This window comes from Plecotus auritus, assembly GCF_963455305.1.
Source record: "Plecotus auritus genome assembly, chromosome: 7".
NCBI lineage: Eukaryota > Metazoa > Chordata > Mammalia > Chiroptera > Vespertilionidae > Plecotus > Plecotus auritus.
Genome location: NC_137774.1, coordinates 138,468,224 through 138,491,991, shown reverse-complemented (window position 1 = coordinate 138,491,991; position 23,768 = coordinate 138,468,224). Strand labels below are relative to the sequence as shown.

General features: G+C 39.4%; 1 protein-coding gene across 3 annotated transcripts in view; it reads left to right on the top strand.

Moving 5' to 3' along the window:
• Positions 1 to 10,987: 10,987 nt before the first annotated feature.
• TNPO1 (transportin 1) overlaps positions 10,988 to 23,768 on the top strand; it is a 97,144-nt gene continuing 84,363 nt past the window's right edge. For 2 of the 3 annotated variants that reach the window (XR_013961308.1, XM_080682063.1), the window contains exon 1: positions 11,003 to 11,088. Coding sequence is in view for 2 of the 3 variants with exons in the window: in XM_080682063.1 (XP_080538189.1) it covers positions 11,074 to 11,088 (15 nt within the window). In the remaining variant the exon portion in view is untranslated. Of the gene's footprint in view, positions 11,089 to 23,768 lie in introns of all 3 variants that reach the window. The other variant, XM_080682061.1, reaches the window with a different exon arrangement.

Sequence of the window (23,768 nt, the reverse complement as noted above, 5' to 3'; positions counted from 1 at the left end):
AGAGAGACTAAAAAAGCAATCCCATTTACCATCGTGCCAAAAAAATTAAGATACCTAGTAATAAACTTAACTAAGGAGGTAAAAGACCTATACATGGAAAACTACACGACACTGAAAAAAACAGATATAGGAAGACATAAATAGATGGAAGAACATACCATGTTCATGGATTGGTAGAATCAACATCATTAAAATGTCCATACTACCCAAAGCAATCTATAAATTCAATGCACTTCCCATTAAAATACCAACGGCATATTTCACAGACCTAGAACGAACCTTCAAAAAATTCATCTGGAATAAAAAAAAGACCCCAAATAGCTGCAGCAATCCTGAGAAAGAAGAACAAAGTAGGGGGGATCTCAATACCAGATATCAAGCTGTATTACAAAGCCACTGTTCTCAAAACTGCCTGGTACTGGCACAAGAACAGACATATAGACCAATGGAATAGAATAGAGAACCCAGAAATCGACAAAAACCACTATGCCCAATTAATATTTGACAAAGGACGCATGAACATACAATGGAGTCAAGACAATCTATTCAACAAATGGTGTTGAGAAAATTGGACACATACATGCAAAAATATGAAACTAGATCACCAACTTTCACCCTACACAAAAATAAACTCAAAATGGATAAAGGACTTAAACATAAGATGGGAAACCATAAAAATACTAGAAGAAAACACAGGCAGAAAAATCTCAGACATATGCCGAAGGAACTTCTTCACTGATACTGCTCCTAGGGCAATGGAAACTAAAGAGAAAATAAACAAATGGGACTACATCAAAATAAAAAGCTTTTGCACAGCAAAGGAAACCATCAATAAAACAACAAGAAAGCCCACTGCATGGGAGAACATATTTGCCAATGATATCAACAATAAGGGTTTAATCTCCAACATTTACAGAGAACTCATACAACTTAACAAAAAGAAGATAAACAACCCAATCAAAAAATGGGCTACTGATCTAAATAGACACTTTCGAAAGAAGACAGAAGGAAGGCCAAGAGACATATGAAAACCTGCTCAAAGTCACTAATCATGAGAGAGATGCAAATCAAAACAACAATGCGGTACCACCTTACACCTGTCAGAATGGCTATCATCAACAGATCAACAAACAACAAGTGTTGGCGAGGATGTGGAGAAAAAGGAACTCTTTTGCACTGCTGGTGGGAATGCAGACTGGTGCAGTCACTGTGGAGAACAGTATGGAGTTTCCTCAAAAAACTGAAAATGGAACTCCCATTTGACCCAGTGATCCCACTTCTAGGAATATATCCCAAGAAATTAGAAACACGAATCAGAAAGGATATATGCACCCCTATATTCATAGCAGCACAATTCACCATAGCTAAGATTTGGAAACAGCCTGAATGCCCATCAGCAGATGAGTGGATTAAAAAACTGTGGTACATCTACACAATGAAATACTATGCTGCGGTAAAAAAGGAGTTCCTACCATTTGCAACAACATCAATGGAGATGGAGAGCATTATGCTAAGTGAAATAAGCCAGGCAGAGAAAAATAAATATCACATGATCTCATTCATTTGTGGAATATAATGAACAACATAAACTGATGAACAAGAACAGATCCAGAGACTGAGAAACATCGATCAGAACCTCAAACTTCAGGGAAGGAGGGGGTCGGTGGGAGTAAGGGGGAGAGATCAACCAAGGGACTTGTGTGCATGCATATGAGCCTAATCAATGGACACAGACAACAGAGGGGTGGGGCATGAGTGGGGGGTAGGGAGGTAATGGGGGAATAAGGACACATATGTAAAAAAATAATAAAAATAATAAAAAAATAAAAATAAAAATAGAAAAGAAATTGTGAGGTAACCAGAACCCCAAGAACGTCTTTCTTGCCATGCTAGCAGTCATCAGCTGTACGGTAATATTACCTGGGGAAAATGGGGAAGTATTTTGTACTTATGTTCCTGACCCTTCATGGGTAAGAGCCCTTATGTGGGCTGATCCCCCGCCTAACGTAGTCACCAATAATACCAAACACCTTGGTCATCCAGGAGGACCATGGGTGGGGCAAGGAAGTATAATTACACAGGGGTCGCCACCCAGCTTCCCTTTTGTATGACACAAAATCAAACCACTGCTCCTGTGTGTGTAAAATTAAAGAGAGGTTTCTGGCTTGCGTGGACACCAGAAAGGAAGGGACTATCACTACTTGCTAGAGAGGTGCAGAAAATGTAACTAAGACCTTGTCTATACAAAAAGAAATTGACAACCAGTTTGAAATGGAATTGCCATGGCCTAGAGCAATATCCTTACATGATATTATTCTACAATGTCATTATAATTTTTCCCAGATTTGTACTACCCCCATTACCTATAATAGTACCTCGCACACTTGGGAATCAATAAAAAATCATCTTTTTGGTGCTTGGAGACAAAGGTAACACATCTCTTGATATTTTAGAATTACAACAGCATAATGTACAATTATCCCAAACAAACTTACAAACTAATTCTTTGAATGTCTGGCAGCAATTTAAAAAGGACATGAAAGGATTTAATCCCTTCCACTGTGTAGAGGGCCCCCTGGGAAGGCACCTGAGCATTCTATATTGGCCCTTCTTGCCCTTTTGGCCAAGAGGGACCCTCTTCTCACAATCCAATTGCCCACAGCTGTTGCCTGTGCTTTCTGTTCATGCTGAGGTTGAAGCCTTGTGGTGGCTGGTACCATGGATCTGTCTCTCGCCCAGTGGGGTGAGCTGGGCCCTCCCTGGAGAAGAAACCTGGGTTCCCCAAGATATGTGATTAGTGCCGGGGCCCCGCCAGCAGGCGAGGGGAGCCCAAGGCAGGTGCTGGGAGTGGAGGCCACGGGGGCATAGGCTACCAAGGAGACAGAACTGAACCTCACATCACCCTGCTTGGTCCCGGAGAATGGCTGGTTAGCCAGAGATGGGTAAGATTCCTCAGGGAAGGAACAACCTAAGACAGGCACAGTTGTAGAGGGGCCATCAGGAGAGAACTTGGGGGTCAACAGAGGTGGGGCACAGACCCTCACCCCCCAACTTTGCAGGGGCCTGAACCCTCACCCCTTCTGAGGGAGGTCTCCTGCCCCCATGGCTGCTTCGCTTCCCATGCCCAGCTCAAATCAGGACCCAGGTAACAGAGACTTGGCCGACAGCAGCTGCCCTCTCACTGCAACAAGACTTGTTTGAGTTGTCTTATACCCATGGTGTGGGGAAGTGGGTTTTTGATATCTAAATCCAACCTAGCACCAGGAATGCTCAGGGCCTACTCAAGAAGGCAAATAATCCTTTCCACTAGTATTTACAGGGTAAAATAAGATTGTTGTTAGAGTATTAAATTTGACAGTAAAATAGTAGTCAAGTTCTCAGACTAATTTAAATTGGCTAAGTGAAATAAGCGAATATTCTAGAAAAATTAATGGTACTGGACAAAAAGCTGTTCCTAAAGTGTTAACTAAAATTTTTATTGGTAGTTCATCTCATGGTAAAATTGCGTAACATGTAATGAACCTAAAGCAGTCATATTTTAGTGCAAAAAATTAAAATTTAAAAGCTATCAAGACTACATTATAAAATTTCCAAAAGCCTCCTAATATTTAAATAAAAAAGGGGGAATAGAAGAATATTATGTAAGGAAAAATATCCTGTAAGTAAATTACATCTAGAAAATTTTTACTTTAGAAAATTAACTTTCATTTGTAATGCTAACAGCAAGACACCCATGAAAAACACACATGGTGTCAAAACAAGCCAAAGGAAAATTGTTTGGGCAAAAAATGAAAAAGGATCCCAAGTCAAATTTATAGAAAAGATTCCTTTATTAACTTTTGGTCGAGAATATGTTTGTATATTTTCAGAAAATACCTCCAAGACCATGTGGATTCCTGCAACAGAGAGGAATTGACAGGAATGCTCCAGCCATGAAGACAGAAGAGAAACAGTCCAGAGATGGAAGACGCTGACGACGCCTTGCCATACTAGCAGTCAGCAGCTGGGCGTCGCAGCAGGTTGCCCAGGACCAAACCAGAGAGGGTCAGACCTGCATTACCACCATTTGTCCACCATCCAGAACTGAAATATCATTGCTGACATGTACACATAAGGAACTGTTTGACATTGAAATTGGGACTCAAAAGAACTGTTGGCCCAGAAAGAAACTCACTACAGACTGATTCATTTGCCTCTCAGCATAACCATTATTGCCTGTCTCATTTTCGGTTCTTATAAGTGTATTTCTAGTACCACATGATCTCACTCATCTAGGGGAAATAATGAGCAACATAAACTGACGAACAAAAACAGACCCAGAGACAGGGAAGCATCGATCAGACTGTCAAACCTCAGAGGGAAGGTAGGGGAGGGTGGGGGTAAGGGGGAGAGATCAACCAAAGGACTTGTATGCATGCATATAAGCCTAACCAGTGGTCACGGACAACAGGGGGGTGGGGGCATGTGTGGGGAGGGGTTTGGGATGGGAATGGGGGGATGAGGACAAATATGTGATACCTTAATCAATAAAGAAATTAATAATAAAAAAATAAAATTTTCCATTAACTTAACTAGTAAAATATGTAGTTTCTTTAGTTAAAATTGACCTGTAAGACTTAGAGATAGTTTCACCTTGTTTCTTTCACCCCTATGCCCTTCTATTTTAAAGTCTGTTGCAAAGAGTATTATAGTTTCCTATAAAAGAATATTCTATGGACACAGATCAGTAAACTATATACCTATATCTATATCTATATATATTTCTGTTGTACTTGTAATATGGGCCTTTATTTCATCTCCTCAAATCTTGAGGTGAGAGAAAAAAATAAAAGGATTAGTACTTTATAAGAACTAATCGTTTGAACCAAAACAACTTAAGATATACCAGAATCATGGTAAATTATCAATATAGCAATGTGATGGCATCCTGCCCCTCAGCAATCCAAATTCCAGTATTATACCCATCTGTAACAATGTAATTATGCACTCCGTATACTGCAACATATTTCTGAGGAAGAAACACAAATTATTTGAGCAAAAATATTAACAACCAGCATAGGACAAATGGGTTAGTGATGAAAAGTAAAGGTGTTAAGAGATAAAAATTAATAGTTCATCTACAGCTATTGCTGAAATTTTCCTTTGTATTGATTTTTTAGCTGTCTTATCAACTTACATGTTCTTCATAATAAAATTCCCTAATGTTTTTTTTTCTAATTTATATGAATATACATCTTCTCAGAAAAATCCGATTCCAAGACTAGAAAGCTTCCCTTCTGTTTAGTCCTCAGGGACCATGAGCTGTTTTTCCCCACAAGCAACACAAGTCCTGTGAAATGGATGCAGAGCTTTCATGCCTTAAAATTCATTTCTCTGACTGTACAATCATTACCAGTCTAGGCCAGTGGTCGGCAAACTCATTAGTCAACGGAGCCAAATATCAACAGTACAACGATTGAAATTTCTTTTGGGAGCTGAAAACCGACTTCTGCGCATGGGCCACGAAGTTTCAATAGCACTGTATGTGTGCGTCTGCACGTGGTATTTTGTGGAAGAGCCACACTCAAGGGGCCGAAGAGCCGCATGTGGCTCACGAGCCACAGTTTGCCGACCACTGGTCTAGGCAAAGCAAACCCAATTTTCCACTTTCACTTCAGACCAACTAGAGGAGAGACAGCCCTCATTTTAGAATTCTTTAAATCTTCTCTAACAGGAGTGCTAGGAAAAGCATAACATACAAAATCACAAATTGGTCTTTTGACAAACTGCCAACCTAGTGGCTCTTAAAGGAAGAACAACAATGAACACAAAGGACAAAATACAGTAACAGCTGAGAAACACAGTTGAAAATGGAACTAAAAATGCAAAGGGAGAGGAAAAAGGAGGCAGTCCAGCATACACGTAACTTCAGAGTCCCAAGGGAAAACTTCATAAGGAAATCTTTGCTTTAAAATTTATGGATAAATATCTTTATAGCAAAAAGCCCTGTTGATTAAATGGGATGCACTGGATACTGGAATATTATAACCTGAGAATTTCTGGTGCCAAAATTAAAAGTTAGAAAAACCTTTCGTACTTTCTCTCCCCAGGGATGATTTATTTTAAAAGATACATGTATATATTTAATCTGTAAGTTTTGCTGTTACAGAATGTGTTTAAAAATATAAATCTTTCTGAACACAATGTCTTTGTTCCATAAAAGCTGTGGATTCATTTGTAAATTCATTTTCTAAGGACTTTTCATGACATACAAAACATGAAAAATTATATGAAAGTTTACTTGAATCAATTTCATGTAATTCCCCATGGGTTACAATAAAATCAGAACACTGACTCCTAATAGGTAAGTGGAATGAAACCTAAATTTAATTTTTATTATTTTTCATTTTTATCAAAGGTATTGTGGTGACATTGGTTAGTAAAATTATATAATTTTGAGGTATACAATTATATAGTAAATCATCTGTATATTGTATTGTGTGTTCACCACTCCAAGTCAAATCTTCCATCACCATTTATCACCTCTATACCTTCTTTTACCTCCCCCATCCCTATTCCCTCTTGTTAATCACCAAACTGTTGTCTCTGTCTATGAATTGTTATTTGCTTGTGTGTTTTTTCTGCTTAATCCCTTCACCATTTTTACCCAGTCCAACAACCTCCTCCCCTCTGACAGCTGTCTGCCTGCTCTCTTTTCTATGACTCTATTTTCTTAGTTTATTTTATTCAGTAAATTGTACATATGAATGAAATCATATGGTACTTGTCTTTCTCTGACTGGCTTATTTTACATAGCATAATGCTTTTTAGGTCCATATATTCTGTGACAAAGGGTAAGATTTCCTTCCTTTTCGTGGCTGAGTAGTATTCCATTGTGTAAATATACAACTGCTTTTTTATCCACTCACCTACTGATGGACATATGGGCTACTGTCAAATCTTGGCTATTTTAAGTAACACTGCAATGAACACAGAGGTGCATATGTTCTTTCAAATTAGTGTTTCAGGTTTCTTCGGATATATTCCCAGAAGTGTAATCACTGGGTCATAAGGCAGTTCCATTTTTAATTTTTTGAGATAACTCCATACTGCTTTCCACAGTGGCTGCAACAGTCTGCATTCCCACCAGCAGTGCAAGAGGGTTCCCTTTTCTCCACATCTTCATCAGTACTTATTGTTTGTTGTTTTATTGATGATAGTCATTCTGATAGGTGTGAAATGACATCTCATTGTGGTTTTAATTTGCATTTCTCTGATGATTAGTGATGTTGAGCATCCTTTCATACATCTATTGGCCATCAGTATGTCCTCTTTGAAGAAGTGTCTATTAAGGTCCTTTGCCCATTTTTTAATCTGATTGGGTTGTTGTTGTTTTTGTGTGTGTGTGTGTTGAGTTTTATAAGTTCTTTATACATTTTGGGTATTGCCCTAACTGGTTTGGCTCAGTGGATAGAGCGTCGGCCTGCGGACTGAAGGGTCCCAGGTTCAATTCTGGTCAAGGGCATGTACCTTGGTTGCAGGCACATCCCCAGTAGGGGGTGTGCAGGAGGCAGCTGATCGATGTTTCTCTCTCATTGATGTTTCTAACTCTCTATCCCTCTCCCTTCCTCTCTGTAAAAAAATCAATAAAATATATTTAAAATAAATAAATAAATTTTGGGTATTAACAACTTATCAGATGTACCATTTGAGAATGTAAAGTATTCTCCCATTCAGTGGGTTGTCTTTTCACTTTGTTGATGGTTTCCTTTGATGTGCAAAGACTTTTTAATTTGATATAGACCCTTTATTTTTTCTTTTGTTTCCCTTGCCTCAGAAAAAAATGTTCTATGAGAAATGTGCAAGATTTTACTGCCTATGTTTTCTTCTAGGACTTTTATGGTTTTAAGTCTAACATTTAAGTCTTTAATCCATTTTTAGTTTATTCTTGTGTATGGTGTAAAAAGATGGTCTAGTTTCATTATTTTCCATGTTATCTATCCAATTTTCCCAAAAACCATTTATTAAATACACTATCTTTACCCCATTGTATATTTTTGCCTCCTTTGTCAAATACTAATTGACAAAAATGTTTTTTTCCTTGATGCCAATCTGAAGATGTTTGATGGAAGGCAATTCCTTAAACTGTCTAATGTTAAAGAATATAACAAGAATTCCCATATTTTTCCAGAAGTATAAATGGAAACACTTCTCAGAAATATTCTATTTGAGAAGTTTGCCTGCATCTAAAAGATTGTTTCACTTCTCTCACTGAATTTCTATATACTCATTAATTGCCTTTAAAGATATTTACTTAACAATTTTTGGATTTTCAGACCTATTTTTTTTTCAATAATCATTCCTCCCCAAACATCTGTTCTTTTATTTATTAATATATAATAATACTTTCATTGCCCTCTAACTAGCTCCCAGGTGCTCTACTACTGAGCTTTTAATATACTTATTGTACTTAATCCTGTTTAAAATAAGAAAGGTGTTCATAAGTGGAAAAGACAGCATCTGCATATAAGTCCTCTGTCCTCTAACTCCATACTTGTTTTGACAATGTTACATCTGACAGAGCAAGCATATTTTCCTTCCAAGGTGAAAACTTATAGGTATATTTTCTCCCTTAATGCTATTTTGTAATTTCTAGCATTCTAAAATCTTGGTCAATTTTTTCACCTAAGAAAAAATATTTAATACAGAAGTTCAAAATAATGGATATCTGTAGTAAGTTTTGAGATGAAAACCAAAGTTTATTTACTATTTTTAATTTCAGTGCATATCATTTAAAAATACCAGCAATTCTTCAAAGTTTTACCATATGAGCATTACTGTATTATATGTGGGTATAAAGGGAAAACTTTCCTGGGTGGCTGCTATTTTATGTGCAAACTGTGCAAAGAGAAAACAAGTAACGGGAAAAGTAAAATTGAAAAGCTGCTGTGTTAATAAATCCTTATTATTGGTAAGAAGATTTACTGTTTAAAATATGTATTTTTAATTTAACTGAGAGTATGGAGACAAACAGGCTACATGTCTAAGCATCTCTTTATTTAATGCATAACTATTTTATATTAAAATTTCAATTCACTTATTTAAGTTTTATAAAAAGAATGGATATTTGATTTGACTAATCTCAATTTCACATCTGATAATATTTTTTTCTTTCAAAAGATTTTGGCCAATAAATCTTCTTACATATTCAAAATAATACTTTACTTGTTTTCGATTCATTTCAATTATTTCCAAACTATTAATCAGGTGAATTCCTTATTAATATGCTTAGTCAATAGTTCCTTACATTTGTCATTATTTGCTAATCCTTTACATTTGGAAAGTATTCCTATTATTTTTCTTTTTTTTTAATATATATTTTATTGATTTTTTACAGAGAAGAAGGGAGAGGGATAGAGAGTTAGAAACATCGATGAGAGAGAAACATCAATCAGCTGCCTCCTGCACACCTCCTACTGGGGATGTGCCCGCAACCAAGGTACATGCCCTTGACCGGAATCGAACCCGGGACCTTTCAGTCCGCAGGCTGACGTTCTATCCACTGAGCCAAACCGGTTTCGGCTATTCCTATTATTTTTCTTTAGCAAAGTAGAATGCAGACACCATACATCCCCTGATTTATACAGATCAAAGCTCCCTATTTCAAGATGAACTTTTTAAATGTAGAAATAAGTACAGTTGTTATCTGGATAGATATAAATTTCCTGCAGTTATACTAACCTACAGTTTAGGAAGGTTTACATAGTTGTTTTTCTTAGTAATCTATTCCTTTTCGGGGGTGGGGAGGGCTCTTTTTGCCATACACTACTGTATCTACCTGCTATCAAATTAACATTAGAAAATGTTGAATTCATGAGTATTTTAGTTATTTGAAATACTTTTTCTTGCTATGTTCAGTTTCCTTATAAAATGGCCCTTTTATACTTAAATTTTACATTAAATAAATTACTTTGTTGTTTTAAATCTTTATATTCAAGGTGCCGTGACTCGGATGTGAGCCTTAAATTAGTTGTATTTTAAAATAACTGCTGTTGCAAATAAAAATGAACAACTTTATTAACAAATAGGCTATCTCAGTATAAATTTTTTTTAAAGTTTCTAGTATTGGTACTATAATTTTATCTAAAATATGCCTGGAAGGCAACAACAGCTACACAGTTTCATAACATATATACAGCACTTGCAAGTAGGACAGTCAAAACTGCTGGGAAGAAAATTATCACAGGCATCATCACCTTAGGAAATAATTATTATCTATGCAAATTTAAAATATTCATATATAGTAAATTTATATATGAGTAACGTGGGGCAAGGAAACTGATATTTATCTATTCATTTCCATTATTATGATTATAAAAAGTCTACCTCTCCCTTTTTGAATTATTTTCTGGAGATATTTTCATTTCTCATGGTGATTGGTTACGGGGAAAGGGGCTTGTTATTTCTAAGAGCAAGAAACTACAGTTTTATATGAATACACACCTGGAGACGTAAAACTTCCTTTTATAAATCCTTTAGTGTCACTTACACAGCAGTTGATATGTCAGCAACAGCATACCGCAAAAGCCTACCATGCAATATTAGCAGGCAGCAGTCCGCCTTCCTACTGAGGCCGGTTCTGCTTTTTACTAGCGATGTTGGGACTGTACCAAGGCGGCGTGCGCGGCGTGTGCCGCGTGAAACAGGCTCCAGGGCAGGCCGTCACTCTGGAGGTTGTACTGGGGCAGAAGTTAGGGAGGACGAGGGTCAGGGTGCGAGGAGGGCCCCGGGCAGCCCTCGTCAACCACGCTCACAGGGCCTTTAAGACGCGGCCTCACGGAGGGGCCCAAGCCCGAGGCGGCGGCGCGGGTTCAGAAACCTCTGCCGCGCGCCACTGGGTGCACGTCGCAGGCCGTCAGGCGGGGGCCGCCGTTGCCAAGGCGACCGCCGCCGAAAGTTCCCGCGGTGGCCCCGCCCCTCGGCCAATCGGACGGCGCTCGCCGGAGTCAGGCTCCCTTTGTTCCGCAGCCATTTCTGGCCCCGGGCGGGAGCTGCGCCGCTGCGGTGAGGGCCCGAGCGCCGGAGGCCTCTGGGATGGTGTGGGACCGGGTAGGTGACGCGGTGCGCGGCGGACCGAGGGAGGGCGGGAGCGGAGGCTGCAGTTCCGAGGCTGGCGGACTGCCGCGGGGAGAGGGCCGGCTCGCCGCCCCCAGCCCCCGCCCGCCCGGCCGTTTGGAGCCGGCAGCGGCGGCTGCGCGGTTCCAAGCCCAACAGCTGCCGCCCGGCGCCCTGCGGGACCGGGCAGGGCGGCTGCGGCTCCTCAGGTGTTCAAGGTCACGGCCTGGGGCCTCTTAGGGCGGTGAGCTGGAGAGGGTCTGCTCCGTGGAGTGTTTGCCGCCACCAATGAAAGGGCGGCGTTGGAGGACCCCGAGTACCGCAGGCTCTGCCCCGGGACGGCCACTTCCCGCCGGTCCTGGACACTGCCCAGCGCTGCCCTGTGGCCGGTCTTTGTCCCCTCCCGGCCCTCTGCCCGGGAGTCCGGCCCGCAGACACCGGCGCCTCCTCGCTCAGCCAGCTGATCGCTTTCTGCAGGCGGGCCTTTCCCCTGGGGCCTCCCAGCTTCACGACGTGTGCACATCATGTTACTGTTTATAACTGTGTGGGTTTTGCGTGGGTTTGTTGTTTGCCCTTCTACCCTTTTGTACTTCTCCCACGCGAACACGCAACAGGGGACAGCTGCCGAGGAGCAGACCGGTCACCACAACCAACCAGTTTGGGGCATGGCTTTCTTGCTTTAAACTTGAGCGCCTGTTATTTGTTTACAGATTTTAAAAATCGACTGGATGTTGCAAAGATTGCTTACATTTTGTCCGTTATCTTAATTACTAATCATTTGATCCATCAGCAGATATAAATGTAAAAATTTAAAGTGGGAGGCTACCCACAAATTGATTTTGACAGTTGTATTAAGAAGCTTAATACCAATCCTGCTTTGAAACAGTGATGACTTCAAAGGTGAATGCATAAATGGTACTTTTTTTTTCACCCTAAAGAAAAGATGTTTTTAATATACAAGTTGTATCGTGTAATAGATATTCTGAAATGTAAGGTTGCAAAATGGCTGGCCCGATGTGCTCATTTTTAGGATAAGTTCCTTTTGGATTTTAAGTTTTCCTATTATATCAAAGCTTTCATATCAGAATGGTAAATGAGTTATACTTAGTGAAGCAGGGGAGATGCTTTGGGAATCGATTCTCTTTTCCACTTTTATTCTGCCCTGCACCCCATTCTTAGAGAATGACTCCACCAAGTTGAAAACTTGCAAATGCAAAAGGGAAATAATAGTTTGAAGGTGCAGATTTTCTTTTTAACTCCTTGGCATATGTAATGCATAAGTACATAACAGTTTGGCAGTATGGTTTTTACTTCATCTCATTTAATGTGAGCCTAATGAACTATTAGTGCTCTATTTGCTTTTTCCTAAAAGCCCCCATTAGGCCGATCAGGCTTGATATGTTTTCATCACGTCTTCGTCCTATGTATTCAGGGAATTACTAAATTCTGCCCACTGATATTTCAACCTATAAAAATCTTTGAAAGTAATCAAACTTATTACCATTATATATTGTGAACAGAATAAGATTTTGGTAAAAATACAAGACATTCCAGTTGTAAATATTCTCATTGTAAGACTTGTTATTGTATTCATTGTTTTATGACATATATATATATATATATATATATATATAATGTTAAAGCCAATACATGAACTTAATTTTTATAAATATTGTAAATGAACTGCATTGAAATGTAAACGTACTATATGTAGAAGAATTGCTTGCATTTAACCATGTTGGATTCTGCAAAAACTATTTTTAAGAAAAGAAATGTGGTTGTAAAGGCAGCTGAACCAAATGACATATGTAATGAAAAAAAAATTATCAAATGTAAACTGCAGAGGAGCACAGCAGTGAGTTATTTTTATTGCCCAGGGTATAAATTATGAATATTTCTTCCTGGAATTGATATTTGAATATATATTGTTGCCAAAAAGATATTGTACCCCCCCTCCCTCCAAATTTTGGTTTATCAGCAAAAGAAAGCTGAGAGAATCAAAGGGAATTTAATAATGGGCTTAAAATAATTTGAGGAGTACAGCATTTATTGCTCTTATTGCTTGAGATGGGAGGGAGGAGGGAGTGAATTAACATTTTTTCCATATAATATACTGGGCATTATTTGTGGCGTTTAGCATACATATATTATGCTTATATCATAGCCCTGTGTTACCCTATGGGAATTACTTCCATTTTACTGATGATGGAATAACTGAAGTATAGATCGGTAAGTAATTTGCCCAAGGTCTTAGAATGTTCAAGGCTGGATCTGAATTTAGACTTGCCTAATTACAAAGCTCATACTCTTTTATTTATAAAATTTTATGTAAATATGTAATTACATATTCAGATTCTTATAATGAATACATATACATTGAATGAATACAGAATCTTATAATGAATATTATAATTCATTATAACAGTGATCTACTAGTAACTATAGATCATAGACCACATTACTAAAATAGTGAAAATGAGCTGAAGTAATGAATGGGTAAATTGGTTAAACCAGACAGGACTTAATTATCCATATACATTTTAGAAAACGAAAGAAAAGATCTACCTGGATGAGATGTAATTGGTAACAAATTTATAAAGCTGGTTTCTAAACTGCATGCAGCAAGCTTTTGTGAATGAAATACTCTTAGTAATGACCTTAACACAAATAGGGGAGGAAAAAAGAAATCCATCAAATTTGGAAGTTAAGAGGAACGACAAAGATCCATTAAATAACTAAACTGAAAAATACTTAGTAAGACCCCTGACAAGGTAAACTAAAGTCGTTATAATAGAGATAAACAAACAAACAAAAAATTAGAGATGTCCCAGATAAGGAGAATAAGGCTACCCACAAGGTATGGGAGATTAATTTTATACTGAAAACTAAAGCAAAAAACATTTGAGTTGCATTTTTATAATTGGCTTTGACGTACTCAGAATCCTTTAGTACAATAATTATCAGTGGAGCCCCTTAAACCTTAGGTGCAGAAGTTACTGCCATAGATGAAAATGTTGATCCCAGAAGGGCCAAGATTCCATTGCTTTTTGTCTTTACTAAAGAAGGAATTAGGGAGGAAAATTTTTCAGCAAATCATGAACATACTAAATAGATGCATATAAATTATTAGGAATAGGTCATTATGCTGCCATTTTTAATAATGTTTTTGAAACATACTCAATGAAGTAAAAATAGAGTTTATTTTGGTAGGATAACAGGAAAATAATGAGAAAGCAAATTATGAAGGACTTCGTGTGTCATTTATTCATTCACTAACCATTTATTAGTGCTGGGATTGTCCCTTGTCCTCAAGAGAGTTAAATACTAATGGAGAGAATGAAATGTAAACAAAAAAGTATAGTTACAGCTTTTTTATAAAAATCTATTGGGACACCCAGGAGGGCTAGTGATAGATTTCATGCAGAGTAGGAGAAATGGTGCAGGCATTTCAGGGGCTAGCGTAGCACTTCAAAGTATGTCAGTAAAGCTAAGGACCTGTTGTGTTCTTGAAGCTCAAAGCAGTTGAGAGGCCCTAAAAGGTATAGAGAAGTCTGCAAACTTCTGTAAAGAACCAAACAGTGTTTTCTGTTTTGTGGACCCTACTGGCTCCGCCATTTTAGTGCAAAAGTAGTCCAGTCATAGACTTTATTGAAACTAATGGAATGACCAGATTTGACTTGTGTTGCCCTAGTACAAGCCATTGAAAGATTTGAAAGGAATTTACCACATTGATTTGTGTGAATCAGTAAGAGCAGAATAAAAATAGAAAATAGGTTATTTTTAAGCACTGTAAAGCAATAAGAACAGAAAACACAATTCAGTTTTATAAATGGGCAAATTCACAGAAGAGGAAATAGCCAATAAACATGAAATATTGTTCTATACCATTAATAGGGATATACAAGGTTGTAGGGAAATTCGTACATTGACTAAATCAGTACAGCCATTTCAATTTTAAAGTAAAAATATTTTGACCCTGCAATTTCCGTTTCTTAGAAAACAGGGATATATCAGGAGTCAGTTGTGTTCAATATGTCTTTGTCAGTAGCAACAGAACCTCCAGACTTACAGTCACCTTTCATCTCCTGCACTCCAGTTCATGAATGGGTCTATATTTGTCTGCCTTTTTTTGTTGTTGTTAACCCCTTCCCAACTCTTCATAATTCTTTTACTGGAATTTACAGTCCATCGTCTGCAAAATCCAGTCTCAACCTATGCTTAAACATCCCCTTCACTTTCTTGCTCTTATAGAAACCTGATGTTTTGCACTGTGCAGTTTAGCTGTTTTATTTATTTTTCCCATACTTCTCCTTGTCACTGTTCCTACAGGTGGGAAAGGTGTCTGTCATCCTTCTCCCTAAAAATCTTTCCCCTAGGAGAAACCAAGATGGCGGCATAGGTAAACACCTAAACTGCTGCCTCGCACAACAATTTCAAAACTACAACTAAAAGACAGAACGGACACCATCCAGAACCACAGGAAAGCAGGCTGAGTGAAAATTCTACAACTAGAAGGAAGGAGAAAAGCTCACAGAGAATTGGAGGTACGGCAAAGGGGCTTTGTGCGCGCAGAGAGGAAGGGCGGCTGAGAGCTTGGCTGACTTCCTCTGGCGGAAGGGGGAAGGAAGCCTCGGACCGCGAGCTGGGAAAGGCAGAAGTCTGAAGGCGCACACGGGCCAGTGCGCACAAAGGCTGCGGAGGTAGCCATAGGCTTTCCCTAGTGAAAGGGAGTCACAGGATCCTGACTGAGCCCCAGTTCTGACTGCAGTGAACCCCGGTTCCAGGCGAGCCCCTGGGGACCCACGCTCTTGTAGGGGGAGTCTGGACTCTCGGGCGGAGACTCAGGAGCCGGGGAAGGCGGAGGACTGAAAGTGCGCACACGCGCCGCGCCGGTGCGCACAAAGGCTGCGGGGGTTGCCACAGGCTTTCCCTAGTGGAGGGGAGTCAGAGGATTCTGACTGCACCGAGCCCCAGTTCTGACTGCAGTGAACCCCAGTTCCAGGCGAGCCCCTGGGGACCCACGCTCTTGTGGGGGGAGTCTGGACTCTCAGGCGGAGACTCGAGCTGGGGAAGGCGGAGGACTGAAAGCGCACATGCGCGCAGGGACGGGGCTGACAGGAAGCCAAGACTGAGACTCCACCCCATCCAAGCTGAGCACAGAGGCTATTGCAATTTGGCAAGTCTAATCCTATAAGGCTGTCTCCAGCACCGGGCTTCTCCCAGCATAGACACAGCTGATCCTTACAGCCAACTGGCCCGGAGGTCAATTCTTCCCAGTGATACCAACAACAATAAAGACTTAATTACAACAAGGCTGTACACACAGTCCACAAAGGGGTGCACCAAGAGTGTCCACCTCAGGTTAACTGGGGAAGCAGACCCACTGGGCCATATTGGAAACCTAGCACAAATATCTACCTTACCAACTCAGGGATTCAGTGAAAATGCGGGGTCAAAGAATCAGATCACAAACGAAAGAAATGGAGGAAAACAAACGACTGGATATAGAATTCAAAACCACCGTTATAAGACTTTTTAAGAATATCCTAGAAAAGGCCGATAAATACAACGAGACCCTCGAAGATATAAAAAAGGACCAACTAGAAATTAAACATACACTGACTGAAATAAAAAATATTATACAGAGACCCAGAAACAGAATAGAGGAACACAAGAATCAAGTCAAAGAATTGAAATACAAAGAAGCAAAAAACACTCAACCGAAAAAGCAAAAAGCAAAAAAAAAAATCCAAAAAGTTGAAGATAATGTAAGAAGACTCTGGGACAACTTCAAGCGTACCAACATCAGAATTATGGGGGTGCCAGAAGAAGAGAGAGAGCAAGATACTGAAAACCTATTTGAAGAAATAATGACCGAAAACTTCCCCCACCTGGTGAAAGAAATAGACTTACAAGTCCAGGAAGCCCACAGAACCCCAAACAAAAGGAATCCAAAGAGGACCACACCAAGACACATCATAATTAAAATGCCAAGAGCAAAAGACAAAGAGAGAATATTAAAAGCAGCAAGAGAAAAACAGTTAATTACCTACAAGGGAGCACCCATACGATTGTCAGCTGACTTCTCAACAGAAACTATGCAGGCCAGACGGGAGTGGCAAGAAATTTTCAATGTGATGAATAGCAAGAACCTACAACCAAGATTACTCTACCCAGCAAAGCTATCATTCAGAATTGAAGGGCAGATAAAGAGCTTCACAGATAAGAAAAAGCTGAAGGAGTTCATCACCACCAAACCAGTACTATATGAAATGCTGAAAGGTATTCTTAAAGAGGAAGAAGAAAAAAGTAAAGAGAAAAAATTATGAACAACAAATACATATCTATCAACAAGCCAACCTAAAAATCAAGTGAATTAAAAACCTGAGGAGCAGAATAATCTGGTGAATATAATAGAATCAGGGGCATAGAAAGGGAGTGGGCTGATAATTCTCAGGGGGAAAGGGGTATGGGGGGGTTCATGAAGAGAATGGACAAAAATCATACACCTATGGATGAGGACAGTGGGGGGGAGGTAAGGGCAGAAGGTGGGGTGGGAAAGGGGTGGAGGGGAGCTATGGGGGGAAAAAGGAGAAATAATTGTAATAATCTGAATAAAGATTTATTTAAAAAAAAAAAAAAAAAAAAAAAAAAAAAAAAAAAAAAAAAAAAAAAATCTTTCCCCTAGCAATCCTCACTCAGTTTTGTGTTATGTCAGCAGATTACCCCTCTATTAACTATTAACCTCGTTTCTCAAAATTTTTTTTAGCTCCATGCTCATTGCATCTCTTTCCAATACCACCTCAATCTTTATATTACAACTGAAAAGAGTATACATAACTGGTATTTCCAGTATCCTGGTCTCATTTCCTAGACCTTTTCTTCAGTGTTCTTCCCATCTACATATCTCTTCCCATCACTCCCATAGTGATACCCTCTTGCATAGCTAATAACTGCAGTCCCTCCATAGTTACCATTTCATGAGTTCTACTTTGTGACCTACTTCCTATTTTTGTGGTTCACTCCTTCTAGTCAGTATCTCAGCCCCAACCATCTTTTGACCCCAATGGAATCTCCAGTCTATTCATCCTATTACTAGTTTCCTGGCACTCATCTCTTGATATTTTCACTCCCTTTCTTACTTCTCTTAAATTCCATGATTAATCATTTTTAGCTCTTCTTTGGATCCACCCCCATGCTTTTTGCTTCTTTAATAAGATCCACAGCCCTGGCCCTAACCGGTTTGGCTCAGTGGATAGAGAGTCAGCCTGCGGACTGAAGGGTCCCAGGTTCGATTCCGGTCAAGGGCACGTACCTGGGTTGCGGGCACATCCCCAGTAGGGGGCGTGCAGGAGGCAGCTGATCGATGTCTCTCTCTCATCGATGTTTCTAACTTTCTATCCCTCTCTCTTCCTCTCTGTAAAAAATCAATAAAATATATTTAAAAAAAAAAAAAAAAAAAAAAGATCCACAGCCCTGGTTAAACCAATTCTGCCTTCTTTGCACCTGCCCCTATGTAACTCAATGTGGCAGGAAGCAAGCACACACCACACATGACCACTTACCTCAAGTGCGTCCTTAATGCTGCTCTTGATTGTACTTTATTTTCCTAGTCTGTTCACTTTCCTAACTGACTATTTTATATCTTCTTCAAATATCCAGTATCTCTTTTCCCATCCTCACTTTAAGCTCATGACATTGGTTCCTACTTTGCTAAGAAAATTGAAGCAATCAGAAAATTTCCACAAACTCCCATTACCCTGTGTACTACCAGAATCTGGTCCATGCATGCTATCTTCCTGCTTGTTACCTTAGATTAACTATTCATATCCCCGAGTCTGCTTTTGTATTAGATCCCATCCTTTCTCATTTGCTTAAGAACATTTTTTCAGCTTCTGTCCTTGCACATAATTTTTTAAATTTATTTGATTTCTGGCAGCAACAGACATGCTATTATTTTTCCCCCCTTTATAAAAACAAAACATACCTGATTCACTCTTTACCATCAGTTTCCCAATATTTTGTTTGTTTCCTTTTCCTGCATTATTCCTCAAAAGAGATGTCTATATTTCTTATTGTCAAATTTTCTCTTTCCATGTTTTATTAAATCCACTTCCAATCAGGCCTTTGTCTGCACCATTCCCACTGAAACAGGTTCTCAGGTTCTCCAGGAACTACTATGTTGCCACATACCATACACCATTGATTCTGTTCATCTTACTTGATCTATCCACAACATTTGACACCTATTTGTTCCCTTATGTTTCCTTTCTTCTTTGCTTTCCAGGTTAACACACAACCCTGATTACCTCCTACTTCACTGCGGGTTCCTTATAGTTCTCTTTTGCCTTCCTTCTCACAAACCTCTTAATGTTTGAAGGCCCCAGGGTCAGCCCTTGTTTGTTTAATCCTCACCTGAGGTCATGATTTTTAGAGAGGAAGGGAGAGGGAGAGAGAGAGAAACATAAATGTGAGAGTGAAACATTGATCGGTTGCCTCCGGCATACGCTCCAACCAGGGATCAAACTGGCAACCTAGATATGTGCCCTGACCAGGAATCAAACGCACCACCTTTTAGTGAACTGGACCACGCTCCAACCAACTGAGCCACATGGGCCAGGGCTGTTGGTATTTTATTTTCCTATCTATACTCACTCCATTGATAATCTCATTCAGCCGCATGGCTTTAAATACCAGTTGGTTGGAGCATTGTCCAGTCCCTTACACTGAAAAGTGGTGGGTTCCATTCCCAGTCAGGGCACATACCCTGGTTGTGGATTCAATCCCCTGTTGAGGTTTGTGTAGGAGGCAGCTAGTCGATGTTTCTCTCTCTCTTCCTCTCTGTAAAATCAATAATAATTTTTAAAAATTTAAATACCATTTAAATACTAGCAATGCCCAATTTAGATTTTTAGCCCCTCTCCCTAACTTTGGTCTCATATGTCTAACTGCCTATTCAACATCTCTACCTAATCTATATATATAAAAGCCTAATATGCAAAGTGTCCCCTTGGAAGTTTAACAGTCGTGAGTTCAATTACTTGCTATGACATGTGCTGACCACCAGGGGGCAGCGCGTAACGAATGAAGGCCCCAGCCGGCAGCCGCTAGGGACCCTACCCGTGCACGAATTTTGTGCCCTGGGCTTCTAGTGTGTAATAATTGACATCAAACTCATCATGTCCAAAACTCCTAAACTTCCTCCCCATAGATTTCCCCATTTCTGTATGTTAGTGGCAACTCTATCCTCCCAATAGCTCAGGCTAAAATCTTAGAGTTATTCTTGATTTTGCTTTTTCTTTGACTCTTCAAATCCATTCTTTCAGGACAACATGTGTTTTTTTATATATCATCATAATCCAGAATTTTACTATGTCTCACTCCACTATTGCCACACTGGTTCAAACCACTACTGTCATCTCCTTGGATTACTTAAATAGGTTACTATTTGGTATCTCCATGCTACCCTAACCCCTCCCGACAGTCTTTTCTCAATATAGGAGCCAGACCAAGTCTTTTACAAGTAAGACAGTCTCTGTTGCTTCTCTATTCAAAGTCCTGCAATGACTCCCCCTTTCAGAGAAAACCTAGTCCTTACAGTGGCCTACAAGGCTCTCCATAATGTGCCCAACACACTCCCTTTTCACCTTAACTCCCTGACCTCATTTTCTGCTACTACTTTCCCTCCTTGCCCATAGGCCGCCTTGTTAGATCATAAACATATCAGTCATGCTCCTACTTTAGGGCCTTTGCTTTAGGTGGTTCAGCTGTTGGAAATATATTTCTCCCAAATATCTACTTGGCTCACTGGTCTTTGCTGAGATTTCACCTTCCCTAAATACCCATTCTAATACTGCATCTTACCCTCTCCCATCTTCCTTATTCTGGATTCCTTATTTTTATTTAGCACATACTGCCTTCTAACATACTTATAGTCAAGTCATCAGTCTAGTGCTCCATTGCCCTGTGACCTGTTTTGAGCTAAGAATGGTTTTTACATTTTTAAAGGGTTATAAAACAAAAACCAAGAATATATGCCACATCTGCAAAGCCTAAAATATTTACTGTCTGGCACTTTGCAGAGCAGTCTGCCCTATATATTCTGTTTATTGTCTTTCTCCACGAATATGTGCTCCCAAGAGGGCAAAGATCGTTGTTTCATTTATTGCTGTATCTGCAGCAACTAGAACATAGTGCCTGTAAATATTTGTCATATGAATGAATTACTTGTAATGGTGCAAAATTGTAAAAAGGGTAAGTGTTCATCAATAACCTGTACTGCAGTTAGTAATGAAATAGAGCTATATATAATGAGTAGCAAAGCTAAGACATATTTTGAATGATTTTTTATAGAACAGAAAGAAAACGTTTTATTTCTACAGAAACATGTATTTAAATACAAAAACAGCTCTATATGGCTATTCATTGAATGGATATTAGAATAACTTGAAGGGAGCTTGAATTACCTCCAGGGAGGAGTCTAGGATTAGGAGAGGTATTTGAAGGGAGCTTATATTCACATGATAATTTTTTTTTTTAGTGAAGAGAAGGGGAAAAAGAAATAGGTTCTAAATAAAGCAATGAGAAAAAGTAGAGAGTAATGGGGGGGTGGGGAGAGAAGAGAACCATTGCCTTTCTGAAATACCATTATTTGGCCAGCAATCTGAATGTAGAGAAGGAGTGAACAATATGAATATCTGAAGAAAGAATATGCAAAAGTAAAGTCTCTTAGGTGGGAACAAGCATAACATTACAAGAGAACTACCAGGGAGGGAGGGAGGGAAAGGGAAGGGAGGGAGAGAGGGGAAGGAAAGGGGGGAAGGGAGGGAGGGAGATAGAGAGGGAGGGGGAGGAAAGGGGGGAGGGAGGGAGGGAGAGAGGGAGGAAGAAAGGAAGACAGGAAGGGAGGGAGGGAGGGGAAGGAAAGGGGGGAAAGGAGAGAGAGGGAGGGGGAGGAAAGGGGGGAAGGGAGGGAGGGAGAGAGAGAGGGAGGGGGAGGAAAGGGGGGAGGGAGGGAGGGAGAGAGAGAGGGAGGGGGAGGAAAGGGGGGAGGGAGGGAGGAAGAGAGGGAGGAAGGAAGGAAGACAGGAAGGGAGGGAGGGAGGGTAAAGAAAGGGAGATGGTGACTGTCCACAATTTCAACATGTTTCTGTAAATGGAACTAAGTGGAGAAATTAAGTAGTAGTGGATGGTGAATAGGGTCAAAGCTAGTTTTTTAAAGATATCTTAAATAATTTTATTGTTAGTTTTTAAATTCTTACCAAAGAATACGTTTATTGTTTTTTTTGAGGGGGGGGACATCGATGTGAGAGAGAAATATCAATCGCTGCCTCCCGAACTAGCCCCAACTGGGAATCAAACCCACAACCTTTCAGTGTTCAGGACGATGCTCCAGCCAATTGAGCCACACCAACCAGGGCAATATATCCTAAATAATTTTAAACTTAGAAAAAAATTCTGAGAGTAATTCAGAGAACTGCAATTTACAGTTTAAATGGATTCACCAACTTTTAACATTTTGCCACATTCTCTCCCGCCACCACCCACACACACAAAATTTTTTGATCATTTGATAGTAGGTTGCATGTATTTTGCCCCTTTACCCCTTAATACTTTAACGCGTGTATCTTAAGAGCCAGGACATTCTTTTCTGAAATCACATGTAGTTGTCAAAATCAGGAAATACAGTTTTTCACAATTTATATTACAGTTTTGTCACTTGTCCCAGTTACCTTATTTATAACATTTTTTTCCTCCAGTGCAGGGTTTTATATTAAATTTAGTTGTCTTTTTCAACAGAGAACATAGTTTTTTATTAGTGGAATCTTTGCCATTTTATCCTCAGAACAACCCCATGAGATAGAGATACCATTTACCTCATTTTATACATCATAGGTTAATTATTCTTTCCATGACTAATAAATGGCATAGCAAGAACTCAAAGTCAAGCGCAATAACTCCATAGTTTGCACACTTAAGCTCTATATAGTGCCACCCATGTAGTGTATGGGAAAAATCTGAAATTCCTTGTTTGAAGAGGACAAATAAGTCCAATTTATAGATCAGAGACAATGATACATCAAAAAGATGGCTTTAAATGTCTAGAACTGGATTATAACTTTTTGTAATGACGAATCAGGGTTTAATATGTCACCTGATGGGCATCAGGACAGAAGGAAGAGCAAAAAAGTGAAAATATTTAAACTTTAAATGTAGAATTTACTAGACTTTGGCTTTAATGATATGTGTTTTGAGTTATTGGTGCTAATTGTTTAGGAAGGTAAAATAAAATACTTGGATTAATTCTCTTGTGGTAGAATTTAGTTGGCAGTATATGTATGGTAATCTAAAGAGTCCTGATCTGTTTCAAAAAGAGTTTGTTTCATAAAATGCTGCTTGTCAAATCTTTATCATAAAATATTGTGAAAATCAGAAATAAACTTAATTTAGGAAAAGAACATTAAACAGCGAATCATTGAAATCATTTTTAGTTCAATGATATTTTACAGTTTTCTGTTAAACACAGTTTTAAGGGGATAATGGGTGAAGACTTCTTTTGGATAGAATCCCAAGTTATGATGAAAATGTTTCTAACATTTTCAATTAAAGATTGTTCTTAATATTGAATGTGACTTCCGTAAGAAGTGACCTAAGCCTGGCACAGTGCTGTGCCT